The 15,542-nt window shown below is 44.9% G+C and overlaps 1 protein-coding gene across 8 annotated transcripts in view; it reads left to right on the forward strand.

Annotated features, from left to right (window-relative positions):
• taok3a (TAO kinase 3a) overlaps window positions 1-15,542 on the forward strand; it is a 46,076-nt gene that overhangs the window by 23,682 nt on the left and 6,852 nt on the right. For 6 of the 8 annotated variants that reach the window (XM_029161032.3, XM_029161027.3, XM_029161028.3 and 3 more), the window contains 4 exons: window positions 2,519-2,686; window positions 3,651-3,848; window positions 4,780-4,917; window positions 15,281-15,517. In XM_029161032.3, the coding sequence (XP_029016865.1) occupies window positions 2,519-2,686; window positions 3,651-3,848; window positions 4,780-4,917; window positions 15,281-15,517 (741 nt within the window). Of the gene's footprint in view, window positions 1-1,537; window positions 1,557-2,518; window positions 2,687-3,650; window positions 3,849-4,779; window positions 4,918-14,793; window positions 14,941-15,280; window positions 15,518-15,542 lie in introns of those variants that run through there. The other 2 variants (XM_055511168.1, XM_029161033.3) reach the window with 2 other exon arrangements.

Below are 15,542 nucleotides of genomic sequence, written 5' to 3' on the forward strand. Positions count from 1 at the left end.
AATAAGAAAGAATATACACAGTGCTGGCTTCAGGCACAGGAATCAAGCGCCATGCTGTGAACTGCTTCGTTTTTTCTTTCCCCTTTATCGTATGTCTGCTTGCTTTAATTGTAGCCATGGTCTTAAAGGGCCTCCTACATCTGTGTGCACATTCATTTCATTAGGGTCTCATTTTTGTACTAGACATTCAGTGACAGACATTAAACACAACGCACCAACTACAAATTCATGCAATTCATGTTTTGTGTCTTCTAGAGTATCAATCCTTTTTCTTTAAATACTATTAACTGCCTTTTTCATTTTACAAATGAAAATCATGTGTCTCAACTAATTAATTATTTCTTCCTCAGTTGTCTGTCAATAAATGAATAATGAAGTACTTCAAAAATATTCCAAAAACAAAATTAAAGTCTGTCTATCTTTCATGCCCAGTGCCATCCCACAAGCACTGCCCCATAAAACCCCTGAATGTTCACTCCATGCTCATTGTGCTTCCTTGTATTTAGGATGATCTGTTAGTTTGTGTGACCAACAGGTAATCCTATTGGCCCTTTAAGAGTTTTAAGTTCTTGGTGATCACGCTTAACAGTGCTACGGCTTAAGCCACACCTTTCACACCTGTGTCAGAGAACAAAGGGAAGGTGTCAGGTTAGGCATCTGTTGAATGAGGGTCTCTCTACTGTTGTTTGGATAAGGTTGGCAGTTAGAGTGGAAATCATTCTCCCCAACACTACTGACCCAAATCCTTTCCCAAAAACCATTATAGAGGGATAAGTACCAAACAGACTTTGGCTCGGTATTGAAGGGCCTGCTTTGTAGTGAGAGGCCTGGGGTGGATGGGGGGTGTTAGCTTATGATTAATACCCCACTTTCCCTGCTCAAACACATACATGCCCACAATCACATACACATACAGTACAGTACATGCTCTTCAGTGGTGAAATCAGGTCACTAATTTGGGGGCCTTGAGCTGTCAGTGCTCTGGCTTCAGGTTAAACAAACTGTGTGTTTTACTCACAGTAATATTAATTGTAATAGCAGAAATTGTCAGCTATTTCTCTAAGCCAAGATGATGTGTTTATATTGACAGTTTATCCAATCAACATTTTGAATGGACATTTTAAAATATAACTCCTTTTAATACGTGAAGCACTTTGCTTCTTCTCAGGGGATTATCAGGACTGTTTCAGGTACTGCACAACAAGTAAACAAGATCAACTGAAGCATTGCGGGTTCTCCAAAAAGTGAACAATAAAATCTTCTGAAATATATTTTGGTGGTGATGCTACAGTGTATGGAACATGTGCACACAGTGGAGGGAGTGAGGAGGCAGTGGAAATCCTGTCACTTCTTCTTAACCTTAACTGTATAATGAGGAAGGATCCTGGCGAGAAGTTGCTTGTCGATGGGATGGGGGTGGCCAACTACCCACGCTCTGGAGTAGGTCCATCAGAAAACGGGACAAATCACTTCTCCTCTCTATTTTCAGAGTGTGATGTCATTCCCCTGTGTCCTGACTAACCCATTACACCAGCATCTGTCACATGGAAAGAAAGGTGTGCAGTGAGTGAGAGGGAGAGCTAGAAATAGATCTAAATATATATATATCAGCCCAGTACTCTGACGATGCATACATTTATTCAAGCACATCATATTTTATGAATGAGTGACTAAAAGAAGCGTGAGTATGTGATGGAGTGGGTGAAAGCACAGGGGAGAGAAGATGTTGTTTTTGTTTTATTTGTGTCTTTATGTCAGTGTAGTAGTTTGTCTAGAAGAGCTACACACTCATTCTCACCCCCCAACCCACAGTCTCACCCATCCACTCTGACCGGCTGATTGTGTAACACAACTAATTACATAAATGCATGATGGCCCTTCAATTTACACTTACATCAAGTCACTTGCATAAACAAGCATGTTTAGTGGGAACTTGATGAGTCTATATAATTTCAGTTTATCCTTTTACTTATCACTTTTTATGACCAAAGGATTTGATAGTTTTTTTCATTTAACTAAGAGGATTAATGTAAATAGTTTCTTTTGATAACAAACTACGATCATCTCAAATAAGCTAATTATTTAACCTTTTATGTAATATTTTAGGAGGCTGTTATTTGATTAGTGCCAATACAAATTTAGTTTCTGACATGAGTTATTACAATGAAATGAGTATTTATAGGCAATGTTACACATATGTATGTCATCAGTAGACTACTGGATGCTGGGACTGTAAAAAGCAGCTATGCAACATTCAGGCGCCCTCTAGTGATACTCACAGATGTGACGCCTATTAAAATCATACACTTAATAAACAAGGTCATTGCGGTGCAGTCCTAAACTGTACATTTGTCATTTAAAACCATTTTATAAATAATAATTTCATCATTTATAGCAGTTTATCATTTATTGTTTTGTATTAACCATTTGTTGACTGTACAGCTGCAGTAGAATTTCTCTTTTTATCTAACCTTTGACTCTCCTGATTAACACCCTTTCTCTTTTTGTTTCTTTCTAGCACGAGTTTGTGCGTCGAGAACGTTCGCCGCGGATTCTCATTGACCTCATTCAGAGGACCAAGGATGCAGTACGTGAGCTGGACAACCTGCAGTACCGAAAGATGAAGAAGATCCTCTACCAGGAGAAACACAACGGGCCTATGGGAGAAAGCCAGGAGGAAGAAGAGGTGGGAGGGACATGATCGGAGGATCAGTAGAAAGGAAATAGTCCAGTAATGTTTTACTGTCACTGAGGAAAGCTTTTTAAAGAGTAAAAACAATTAATACCCTATCTATAAATAGTGAATTTGACAAATCTATATTGAAGATAGCTTAATGCTTATTTCAAACAGTAAAAACACACTTTAGATTTAGATGATGCGGTTTCTATGACTAAGCAATCAATCAGTAATAGATTCATCTTATTAACTTTTTTCCATATTTATGTCCTCCTCTTCAGAGGGAACAATGGTCCAGATTGGCCTTTTTAAATTGGTTTTGTTTTATTAAATAAAGAAACCTACTGATCTGAAATTTTGCATCACAACGCCCAGCAGCCTTCGTCTTGTGCACACAGTAGTTTGACAGTGAGATAGAATGTCCCTTAATTGACCTGGCCTGTGGCACCATGAACAGACGTAGGATCCCAGCAGCCACCGTAGTGTCATCCTACACCATGTGACGCAAGTCGAAGCAGCCACCAGACCTCAGTGCAACAAGACACCACTCGGGGCTTTACTAAGAAAACCTGCACACACTCTGCATACGGAAAAAACTATAGCATCTATGTAAAAGTCATTTGCTGCTGACAGAATTGTCTAGTTGTTTGTGCAGTTCGATTCCCTTTATCTGTTACCTACACACACTCAAAGGGGCTTCTTATCTGAAGACCTCTCAGACTTGCATAAATTAGCATAAGACACATGAATGATACAAAGACACACACACATTGGGACAAATAGAGGTTAACTGCCAATTTACTATTTATTTGGCTCTAATGCAATCCAGAGCTCATCAGTTACTTTCTGAGGAGGTCATTGTATTTGATGCTGATATTTAAAGTGTGTATGAAATAATTTGTGCATACTTGCAAGACTCTTAATTGTTTTTTGAAGTAAATGTGGATGAAAATGTGTGGGTTCGCACATGCAGGATAGTGAAGCTGCAAGCTGCAAGATGAACAGCCTGGGAAGCAACCACTCTATCCCCAGCACCTCGGTCAGCACGGGCAGCCAGAGCAGCAGCGTAAACAGCATGCAAGAGGTGCTGGATGACAGCTGCTCTGACATGACCATGATGCACCCCCAGGACTACGGCAGCACCCTGGACTCCTCCCCGCACACCAAAAAGGTAAAGGTCGAGTGCAAAGCTGGTTCGGTGGGAGGGAGGCAGTGACTCTCACCATATCAAACCAGATTAAAAACTGTTATAATAATCTAAAGCCAGAGCCATCGCCTCCTTTCTAAAAAGTAAACTGTGCACACCATAAATGGAAGAAACACATGGCTCCATACAAACATCCTCTGGGTTTCCCTCGCTGTTGTCAGTAGTATTTGTAATCCCCTCCCCCTTCTCGAAACCATGGAAACGATCGACACAGTCTTCAGTGTTTGGCAAGTTCATCACCAGCTCCGTTCACACTCTGAGAACAAAAGGCTGTGTACACATGTCAACAAGCAGCACACACTCCCCACCCACACCCCTGTTCCTCCACACATGCACGCACGCACGCATGCAGTTCCCCAGGTCAACACAATGCCTGACATTCCCATTGAGGTTTTCACATGGCTCTGTGAGGAGAGGGCTGTCACTACTCTGTCATTCTCTTTCTTCATATGTTCTTTGTATTTTGACAGTGTATGAATAAGGATGTCACTTCATGAACAGACAGCCAGCGTGTTGTTTCAAGTTCACCGGCTGCGCTGAGAACAAATGAAAGTGACACACATTGTTTTTAGATGCTGATAAAGTTCCCTCCTCACATGAATCAACTTTTTGGTCCCCAGGCTCCTAAAATTCACTTTTTAATGAGTGGGCTTAGTGTTGACATTTCATCATGCAGCAAATGCTGAGGATTGCTTTTGAATTTTAGATGTTGTGTGACATTGTGTGTCTTTTAAGACACTAAATGATGCTGAGGGTTTAATATTGCTGCACTTTATTAAGAGCCAAAATCTACAACGTTCATATTTATAATGACACCTTGTTCAGTTTGTTGGCACTTTTTAAATTACTAATTGTTTTATTAATTTGGCTCTTTTAATTTTCGTGTTCCTCACAGGACCATCTTTACAACTGGGATGATGGGATTCATAGGGACCACAGACCAGAACTAAGGCCAACTTCTTCTGACAAGAGCAGCCAGGCCCAAAACTACAAGAACCAAGGGCGCTTTGCCACCATAAAGTCAGCCTCGCTGGTAAGAGTAACAAAGCGTCCTGGCTTCTTTCAGTAGTAGGATCATTAACGCTTATAGAATATTTATATTGGAAATTGCACTAATTTGAAAGTGGAGGAAGGAAAGATTACTTTTTATGAATGTTGTGTTTACACCACAGAACCATACAAAAACCCAGGAGGAGAGTTTTTACTCCTCCTCGATGCCAAAAATCTAGGACATTGCATTTGAGTTTGATATAATGTTACTGTGCTGAGGAAATATCGCTCAGCCTCATAAGCTTCAAAGTCTGTCTTTCCGATGTAGACTTTCCTTCCTCCTCTTGTTCTTGATGCCTTTCTCCATATATTTAATTTCTTCTTCATTACGTTACATTTCCTCCATTGATCCGTGTTTTGGTTTTCTAGGTCTTGCTGTCAAGTTTTAGTCGTGTCTCTGCAGCAGAGCTTTCTCTCTGCCGTCTTTACTCCTATTCATCTTATACCTTTTGTTTTCTCTTCCTGCACTATTACCACTCTCCTCCCTCCCTTTTATACTCTCAGTCTATCCTGCACTTGATAATACATCATTCTCTGATCTGACTTGAAATTCTCAGTTGAAGGCGGTGGATTTTTCCTCCCTTTCTTTCCATGTGTCTTTTTCTCCTTCCCTGTCTGTTGTCATAGAAACCAGCTCTAGTAGTGTAAGTAGTGGTGTTGAGTATAAGCATATGTGTGTGTTTACTCATCCGTGACCCATTGGACTCCCCTGTGTTATCAGGTTTTATACCCAGTGTCATAGAGCCTGAGCAAAGGAAATGTTGTTGTGTGTGGTTAGGTGTATGTGATTTCATACAGTCCCTGACCACGGTGCAAATCACTGGTGAACCGCTGCCCTGTGTGTGCGTATTTATTTATTTTTTACCAGCACATTTTATACAGAGTCACACAGTTAATTTTTATTAATAATCCAACAGTTTTTGTCGCTTACGTAGGATTACGTAGCTTTGCAGGGCTCATCATCAAGTTTTGTGGGTAGAAAATAAAATCATGCCACTCTGGAGTATGTACCACACAAACAGCTCTCAAACTCCAGACTGAGACAGTGAGTCAAACCACCTGGAAACGTCTCCGGATCACGTAACTTGACTTTTGCGCTTTTCCCTTTGTGTACACAAAAAAATGTAGAAGGACAACATGATTTTGTTTATTTTATATTTGATATATTACTTTTAATTCATTCTTTAATTTTCCTTTTCAAAATAGTCAATTTCAACTTTTCAAAAAATGTAAAGCTGAAGTATGTCAATATTTGTCTTTAGTTCGTGTATATAAATTTATTATTATTATTATTATTATTATTATTATTATTATTATTATTATTATTATTATTATTATTATTATTTGGCACACCATGTCTTAACTATCGAAAGTCCAACATTCACTCAGAATTGAGACGGAGCTTGATGACTATGAAGTTGTCTCTTTTATGCTTAACACTAGGAGAGTGTTCAGTTATTTATTCGGTAAAGAGTGATCAATATTGTCTAGAAACCATCTTGCACACTGCAGTGCTTTAACTCACAGGTTCCTGTTTGGCTTTTGTGGATCCAATTCAAAGTAAAATTGCTCAGATGTAAGCAGCTGAGCTGGCAAACACTGCGTCTCTGTGTGTAAAGCTGCCTGTCCTGAAAAGGGGCTCCATCGTGTAAACCACAGTGTCTCTGTTGTGTGGCAGCGCTGGTTCTGCCCGCCGGCACTAAAAAAGATGACATCATCTTTTCCTGCAAAGCGCAGACGTTCTCACATTGGCCTGAAGTCGCTCTGACTGAAATCCGCAGGTAGACAAAGACGGAGAAAAGAGGATGATGAGGTACATCAAAAACGGGATGAGAAAAATGAAGAACTGAAAGAGAGAACGTTAACGTTTAAGAACAGATTAAATGTATAAATATCCACAAAGACAAAGACAGACAAGCGAATTCCAAGGTGCTACATTTTTGTTGGGGAAAAATTAGCTCATATTTTCAAACGAGCAATAAGACCATGGTGAAAAAGTGACTGAAAAAAATGTGCTGGCAGGAGACGGTAAAGACAAATAGTCAGATGACAGATACCAGGAGCACGAGAAGGACAAGAAGGGCAGATAAACCGAGGTGAGACAAAAGAGCAGCGCAGATTAAAATCTGGACTGACAAAGAAGGACAAGTGAGAAGAGCAGCAAAAGAAGGATGATGTGCTTTGTCACACAGAGGTGACATGAAGCGGAGAGGTGGAAAAACCTGTGCAGAAAAGGAATGAGAGAGAACAGTGAAGAGAAGGACAAATGGAAGATCTGTGAAAAGGTCAGGAAGAAGAGAACAGGAGGAAAAACATTAAGGGAGATGTGAGGGAGGGAAACGGCAGGCGGGTGTGAGGGGGAGACGAGGGTGAGTCTTAAGGAGCGAGTGAGAGGGAGAGCAGAGGTTACTACAGGTCACACGGGAAGCGGCAGCGAGCGACGCCACGCACTTGTTAAATCTTTCACCTCATCTGCTGTTTGATTTGTCTCCAGCTCTCGGTTGTAAGCGTAGCTCAGCATGTCGGCAGCAGAATAACGAGTTGAAGTCACATCACGGTGCGTTAAGACGCATAAACCATCATCAGTGAGCAGCTTTTGGCTGATATTACTGCTGTTTCTAACTGTAGTAGTTAAGAAAAACAAGCAGGATGCAGGAAAAGTGGAGGCTTTCACTCTTTAGCCAGATGACTTCACCAAATGTCGAGTGCTGCAGTTTATAATATTTTATTTAAAAAATACTATATACAAATAAGTATATAAAATCTAATTCATTCAGAGGGGGCATATATATATATATATATATACACACTCTATTCTCACCCTCCGCGGGTGGTCTCATCCACTTTCCAAGCTCGGGTCCTCTACCAGAGGCCAGGGAGCTTGAGGGTTCTGCGCAGTATCTTTGCTGTTCCTAGGACTGCACTTTTCTGGACTGAGATGTCGGATGTTTTTCCAGGGATCTGTTGTAGCCACTCCTCCAGTTTGGGGGTCACAGCCCCTAGTGCTCCGATCACCACAGGCACCACTGTGGCCTTCACCTTCCAAGCCTTCTCCAGTTCTTCTCTGAGCCCTTGGTATTTCTCTAGTTTCTCATGTTCCTTTTTCCTGATGTTGCCATCGCTTGGTATTGCCACATCCACCACTACGGCTTTCCTCTGCTCTTTATCCACCACCACAATGTCTGGTTGGTTCGCCATTACCATTCTGTCAGTCTGGATCTGGAAGTCCCACAGGATCTTGGCTCGCTCGTTCTCTACCACCTTGGGAGGTGTTTCCCACTTTGACCTTGGGGTTTCCAGTCCATACTCCGCGCAGATGTTCCTGTATACTATGCCAGCCACTTGGTTATGGCGTTCCATGTATGCTTTGCCTGCCAGCATCTTACACCCTGCAGTTATGTGCTGGACCGTCTCAGGGGCCTCTTTGCACAGTCTACACCTTGGGTCTTGTCTGGTGTGGTAGATCTGGGCCTCTATGGCTCTGGTGCTCAGGGCCTGCTCCTGTGCAGCTAGGATGAGTGCCTCTGTGCTGTCCTTCAGCCCAGCCCTTTCAAGCCATTGGTAGGATTTGTTGAGATCAGCCACTTCAGTTATGTTCCGGTGGTACATCCCGTGCAAGGGCTTGTCCTCCCATGATGGTCCCTCTTCCAGCATCTCATCCTCTGTTCTCCACTGCCTGAGACATTCACTCAGCACGTCATCTGTCGGGGCCTTATCCTTGATGTACTTATGGATCTTGGATGTTTCATCCTGGATAGTGGCTCTCACGCTCACTAGTCCTCGGCCTCCTTCCTTGCGGCTAGCGTACAGTCTCAGGGTGCTGGATTTGGGGTGGAACCCTCCGTGCATGGTGAGGAGCTTTCGTGTCTTAACATCTGTGGTCTGTATCTCTTCCTTTGGCCACCTTATTATTCCTGCAGGGTATCTGATCACTGGCAGAGCGTAGCTGTTTATTGCCCGGGATTTGTTCTTGCCATTGAGCTGGCTTCTTAGGACTTGCCTTACTCGTTGGAGGTATTTGGCTGTTGCCGCATTCCTTGTTGCCTGTTCAAGGTTGCCGTTTGCCTGTGGTATTCCAAGGTACTTGTAATTGTCCTCAATGTCTGCTATTGTTCCTTCTGGGAGTGAGACCCCTTCTGTGTGGATTACCTTGCCTCTCTTTGTCACCATCCTCCCACATTTCTCGAGTCCGAATGACATCCCGATGTCTGAGCTGTAGATCCTGGTGGTGTGGATCAGCGAGTCGATGTCTCGCTCACTCTTGGCGTACAGCTTGATGTCATCCATGTAGAGGAGGTGACTTATGGTGGCCCCGTTCCGGAGTCGGTATCCATAGCCAGTCTTGTTTATTATTTGGCTGAGGGGGTTCAGACCTATGCAGAACAGCAGTGGGGACAGTGCATCTCCTTGGTATATGCCACATTTGATGGATACTTGGGCAGGTGGCTTCCCATTTGCTTCAAGGGTGGTTTTCCACAACCTCATCGAGTTTGCAATGAAGGCCCTTAGAGTTCTGTTGATGTTGTACAGCTCCAAGCATTCAGTGATCCATGTGTGTGGCATTGAGTCATAGGCTTTCTTGTAGTCGATCCAGGCTGTGCACAGGTTGGTGTGTCGCATTCTGCAGTCTTGGGCGACTGTTCTGTCTACCAGGAGTTGGTGTTTGGCTCCTCTGGTATCCTTACCAATGCCCTTCTGTGCTTCGCTCATGTATTGACTCATGTGCCCACTTATCTTAGCTGCAATGATGCCTGACATGAGCTTCCATGTTGTGGAGAGACAGGTTATTGGCCGGTAGTTGGATGGGACTGTGCCCTTTGAGGGATCCTTCATTATCAGGATCATTCGCCCTTCGGTCAGCCATTCAGGGTGAGTCCCATCCCTTAGCAGCTGGTTCATTTGTGCTGCCAGGCGCTCATGGATTGCAGTGAGCTTCTTTAGCCAGTAGGCGTGGATCATGTCAGGGCCAGGTGCTGTCCAGTTTTTCATACCTGAGACTCTATGTTGGATGTCTGCCACTGTGAAAGTCACTGGGTTCTGTTCAGGGAGGTTGCTGTGGTCTTCCCTCAGATCCACCAGCCACTGTGCATCACTGTTGTGTGATGCCTCCCTTTCCCATATACCCTTCCAGTACTGTTCAGTTTCCAGCCTTGGTGGGTCTGCTCTGTTGTTATTACCCTGCCATTGAGAGTACACTTTCGCAGGTTGTGTTGCGAACAGCCGGTTTATTCGTCTGGCTTCGTTATCTCTGGTGTATCTCTTTAGGCGGCTGGCCAAGGCTTGTAGCCTTTGCTTGGCAGTTTCGAGTGCTTCAGGTATGGTCATCTGGCTGTACCTCTTAGGCATTGGTCTTTTCATTGCACCTCTCTGGGCCTCTGTCATTTGGCTCACTTCCCTCCGAGCTGCCTTTATTTATATATATATAAAAAAAAAAAACTCCCTTCTCACCCCACGTGGGTGGTCACATCCACTTTTCCAAGCTCGGGTCCTCTACCAGAGGCCAGGAAGCTTGAGGGTTCTGCGCAGTATCCTTGCTGTTCCTAGGACTGCACTTTTCTGTACTGAGATGTCGGATGTTATTCCAGGGATCTGTTGTAGCCACTCCTCCAGTTTGGGGGTCACTGCCCCAAGTGCTCCGATCACCACAGGCACCACTGTGGCCTTCACCTTCCAAGCCTTCTCCAGTTCTTCTCTGAGCCCTTGGTATTTCTCTAGTTTCTCATGTTCCTTTTTCCTGATGTTGCCATCGCTTGGTATTGCCACATCCACCACTACGGCTTTCCTCTGTTCTTTGTCCACCACCACGATGTCTGGTTGGTTCGCCATTACCATTCTGTCTGTCTGTATCTGGAAGTCCCACAGGATCTTGGCTCGCTCGTTCTCTACCACCTTGGGAGGTGTTTCCCACTTTGACCTTGGGGTTTCCAGTCCATACTCTGCACAGATGTTCCTGTATACTATGCCAGCCACTTGGTTATGGCGTTCCATGTATGCTTTCCCTGCCAGCATCTTACACCCTGCAGTTATGTGCTGGATCGTCTCAGGGGCCTCTTTGCACAGTCTACACCTTGGGTCTTGTCTGGTGTGGTAGATCTGGGCCTCTATGGCTCTGGTGCTCAGGGCCTGCTCCTGTGCAGCCAGGATGAGTGCCTCTGTGCTGTCCTTCAGCCCAGCCCTTTCAAGCCATTGGTAGGATTTGTTGAGATCAGCCACTTCAGTTATGTTCCGGTGGTACATCCCGTGTAAGGGCTTGTCCTCCCATGATGCTCCCTCTTCCAGCATCTCATCCTCCGTTCTCCACTGCCTGAGACATTCACTCAGCACGTCATCTGTCGGGGCCTTATCCTTGATGTACTTATGCATCTTGGATGTTTCATCCTGGATAGTGGCTCTCACGCTCACTAGTCCTCGGCCTCCTTCCTTGCGGCTAGCGTACAGTCTCAGGGTGCTGGATTTGGGGTGAAACCCTCCATGCATGGTGAGGAGCTTTCGTGTCTTAACATCTGTGGTCTGTATCTCTTCCTTTGGCCACCTTATTATTCCCGCAGGGTATCTGATCACTGGCAGGGCGTAGCTGTTTATTGCCCGGGATTTGTTCTTGCCATTGAGCTGGCTCCTTAGGACTTGCCTTACTCGTTGGAGGTATTTGGCTGTTGCCGCATTCCTTGTTGCCTGTTCAAGGTTGCCGTTTGCCTGTGGTATTCCAAGGTACTTGTAACTGTCCTCAATGTCTGCTATTGTTCCTTCTGGGAGTGAGACCCCTTCTGTGTGGATTACCTTGCCTCTCTTTGTCACCATCCTCCCACATTTCTCGAGTCCGAATGACATCCCAATGTCCGAGCTGTAGATCCTGGTGGTGTGGATCAGTGAGTCGATGTCTCGCTCACTCTTGGCGTACAGCTTGATGTCATCCATGTAGAGGAGGTGACTTATGGTGGCCCCGTTCCGGAGTCGGTATCCATAGCCAGTCTTGTTTATTATTTGGCTGAGGGGGTTCAGACCTATGCAGAACAGCAGTGGGGACAGTGCATCTCCTTGGTATATGCCACATTTGATGGATACTTGGGCAAGTGGCTTCCCATTGGCTTCAAGGGTGGTTCTCCACAACCTCATTGAGTTTGCAATGAAGGCCCTTAGAGTTCTGTTGATGTTGTACAGCTCCAAGCATTCAGTGATCCATGTGTGTGGCATTGAGTCATAGGCTTTCTTGTAGTCGATCCAGGCTGTGCACAGGTTGGTGTGTCGCATTCTGCAGTCTTGGGCGACTGTTCTGTCTACCAGGAGTTGGTGTTTGGCTCCTCTGGTATCCTTACCAATGCCCTTCTGTGCTTCGCTCATGTATTGACTCATGTGCCCACTTATCTTAGCTGCGATGATGCCTGACATGAGCTTCCATGTTGTGGAGAGACAGGTTATTGGCCGGTAGTTGGATGGGACTGTAACATTTGAGGGATCCTTCATTATCAGGATCGTTCGCCCTTCGGTTAGCCATTCAGGGTGAGTCCCATCCCTTAGCAGCTGGTTCATTTGTGCTGCCAGGCGCTCATGGATTGCAGTGAGCTTCTTTAGCCAGTAGGCGTGGATCATGTCAGGGCCAGGTGCTGTCCAGTTTTTCATACCTGAGACTCTTTGTTGGATGTCTGCCACTGTGATAGTCACTGGATTCTGTTCAGGGAGGTTGCTGTGGTCTTCCCTCAGATCCACCAGCCACTGTGCATCACTGTTGTGTGACGCCTCCCTTTCCCATATACCCTTCCAGTACTGTTCAGTTTCCAGCCTTGGTGGGTCTGCTCTGTTGTTATTACCCTGCCATTGAGAGTACACTTTCGCAGGTTGTGTTGCGAACAGCCGGTTTATTCGTCTGGCTTCGTTATCTCTGGTGTATCTCTTTAGGCGGCTGGCCAAGGCTTGTAGCCTTTGCTTGGCAGTTTCGAGTGCTTCAGGTATGGTCATCTGGCTGTACCTCTTGGGCATCGGTCTTTTCATTGCACCTCTCTGGGCCTCTGTCATTTGGCTCACTTCCCTCCGAGCTGCCTTGATTTTTGCCTCCAACCTTTGTTTCCATGGTGGGTATTGTTTCTCATGGCTCCCATGGTTGCTCTTATGGCCAAGCACCTCTAGGATCACTGATGCTGAAGCGTATATCAGCTCGTTGGTTTCTGTGATTGTTGTGGTAGGGATCGCTCTCAATGCTGCATTCACATCTTCCATGAGACTTTCTGATGGTACTTCACTTAGCCGTTGTAGTGGGGTTCGGGGTTGCCTGTTCAATCTCGCCATGATCTTATCTTTCAGGTCAGTCGCTGCCTCGCTCAGCGTATCTGTGCTCATTGGGGCTTTGTACCCAATTTCCGGTTGGGGAGATGGTGAAACCTCCCCTCTGACCTGGCGCCCTGGCTCCCCCTTGCCGTAGCATTTGTGTTGTATCTCGTCAATCTCAAGTTGTGATAGCAGTTGCCGTTTGTGGATGTTGGAACACTGAGCTACTAGTTGTTTCGCAGTCAGTCTTGACTGCATTCAAGACTGCAGTCTTGAATGTGGGTTTCTCCGTTCCCATTCGCCACACATTCTTTTCATGTAACCCCTCTGACTAGGGTTACTTGAGTAGTAGCATTCCAACAGTTCTCTGTTCTCGCATCTTAGCCATTTCTTTCTTGTTCCAGTAGCCCATTTCTCGTCAAGGTGCTCTGGTTCCCCAACACCTGACGCAGACCTTGTTAGACCGGGCGACGTCTGAGCCGGTATCTCATGTGGTTCATTGTCTCTCATGATATGAGGTAGGCGGTAGCTTGAAGCTTGTGGGCCCAAGGACCCACACTGGATGCTTATTTGCCCTAACGGGGATTCGAACCGGGGGACCACCCGTATACAAGTCTTGCGACTTTACCGATTGAGCTATCCAGTGAGCATATATATATATATATATATATATATATATATATATATATATATATATATATATATATATAGGTATGGGTATGTACGTATTACATATACAGTGTGTGTATATATATATATATATATATATATATATATATATATATATATATATATATATATATATATATATATATATATATATATATATATATACACACACACTGTATATGTAATACGTACATACCTGTATAATACATATAATATTATAATTCTATATAAGCATGTCATGCTTCATTATGGTAAAGTGGCAGCATTAACCTGCTAAATAAACACAACCTATGAGTTAAGCTGCTAAATTCCTCCCGCTGGAACTTTGGCCCGAGTGACCCCTCCACCCCCTGAATATGATCTTCTTTCCAGTCCCTGAGCCTTGTGTGAAAGAGGCCGTCACATGACGTGACTTGGTTCTTTGTGGCAATATGCAAGGTGGCAGCGAAGCAAGTGACTGGGATTGAGAGCTGCTCCTACAGTCGGGGTATTGATTCGGCAGCGTTCAGAAGAGGTGGGGCTGGTGCTCGGCCTCCCCTTGGCCTGTTTTCATGCCAACCCCCCTTTCGCTTTAGATGCTCTTACTTGTCATTATTGTCATTTTCCCGTCTAACTCTCTCCTAGTCACTCCTTTGCAGTTGCCCCCTCCCCTCATCTTTCTGACTGCTCCTCTCTAATCCCCCCTCCAACTTCTCTCACTCTTTCTCAATGAGGTATTCATGTGACCCACCTGCTGTCCGCCGCTTAGCGTTATCCCGAGTAAAGGGCAGCTCTGTGCTCTTGTTGGCCCGTGGAGTCGGCCTGCCTTATTCACAGTTCACACGCCTGCTGCGTGCCCAGGGCTCGAACCAAAGAGAGGGAGGGGTTGTCGTCCACTAAAGTGGGAGGGGGGGCATCTCAGGGTGGCATCGTTGCTCAGGCACGGTTCTCTCAGGCATAGGATGCGGCACAAGGTTTCTGGATGCTGGTGCGTTTGGCTAAAATCGCCATCATGTTTGGCTTGAGGAGTTCAGGTGGAAGTTATGAAAAGATGCGGAGCGAGTACTACCTAGACGTGGAGAACCCTTTCTGCCCTCAGGTTGGTGTAGGTTTGCTGGAAAAGTATGAGAAGGATAAAAAGAAACCTCTAACAATGATGTTAAGACTTACTCTTATCATAGATTGATTAGAATGTGGCTGTTCATTGCTGATTTAGACTTTTTTGGATTAAGTCATCTCACATCCTTTGTGTCTCACATCCGCTGTGTATGTACAATGAAAGAGCTTTTGTGTAGATCATGATCGGCGCAGATTTGACACTTTACAGTGTTAAATTTATTGTGTGTTTCAAAGTTATGTTAGCCATATATTATAATGCAATATGGAATTATTTGGCCAGATGAAGACATGTGATATTTCAAACCTAAACCTCCTTGCAGGTGACAAAGCAGATCCATGAGCATGAGCAGGAAAGCGAGCTGCGGGAGCAGATGTCCGGCTACAAGCGCATGCGACGGCAGCACCAGAAGCAGCTCATCGCCCTGGAGAACAAGCTGAAGGCCGAGATGGACGAGCACCGGCTCAAGCTGCAGAAGGAGGTCGAGACCCAGGCCAACAATGCCTACATCGAGCTGGAGAAGCTGGCAAAACGCCACGCGGTGCAATCTGACAAGGAGGTGGGAGATTCTGACGGAGTCATAG

The sequence above is a fragment of the Betta splendens genome, chromosome 9 (assembly GCF_900634795.4).
Source record: "Betta splendens chromosome 9, fBetSpl5.4, whole genome shotgun sequence".
Lineage (NCBI taxonomy): Eukaryota > Metazoa > Chordata > Actinopteri > Anabantiformes > Osphronemidae > Betta > Betta splendens.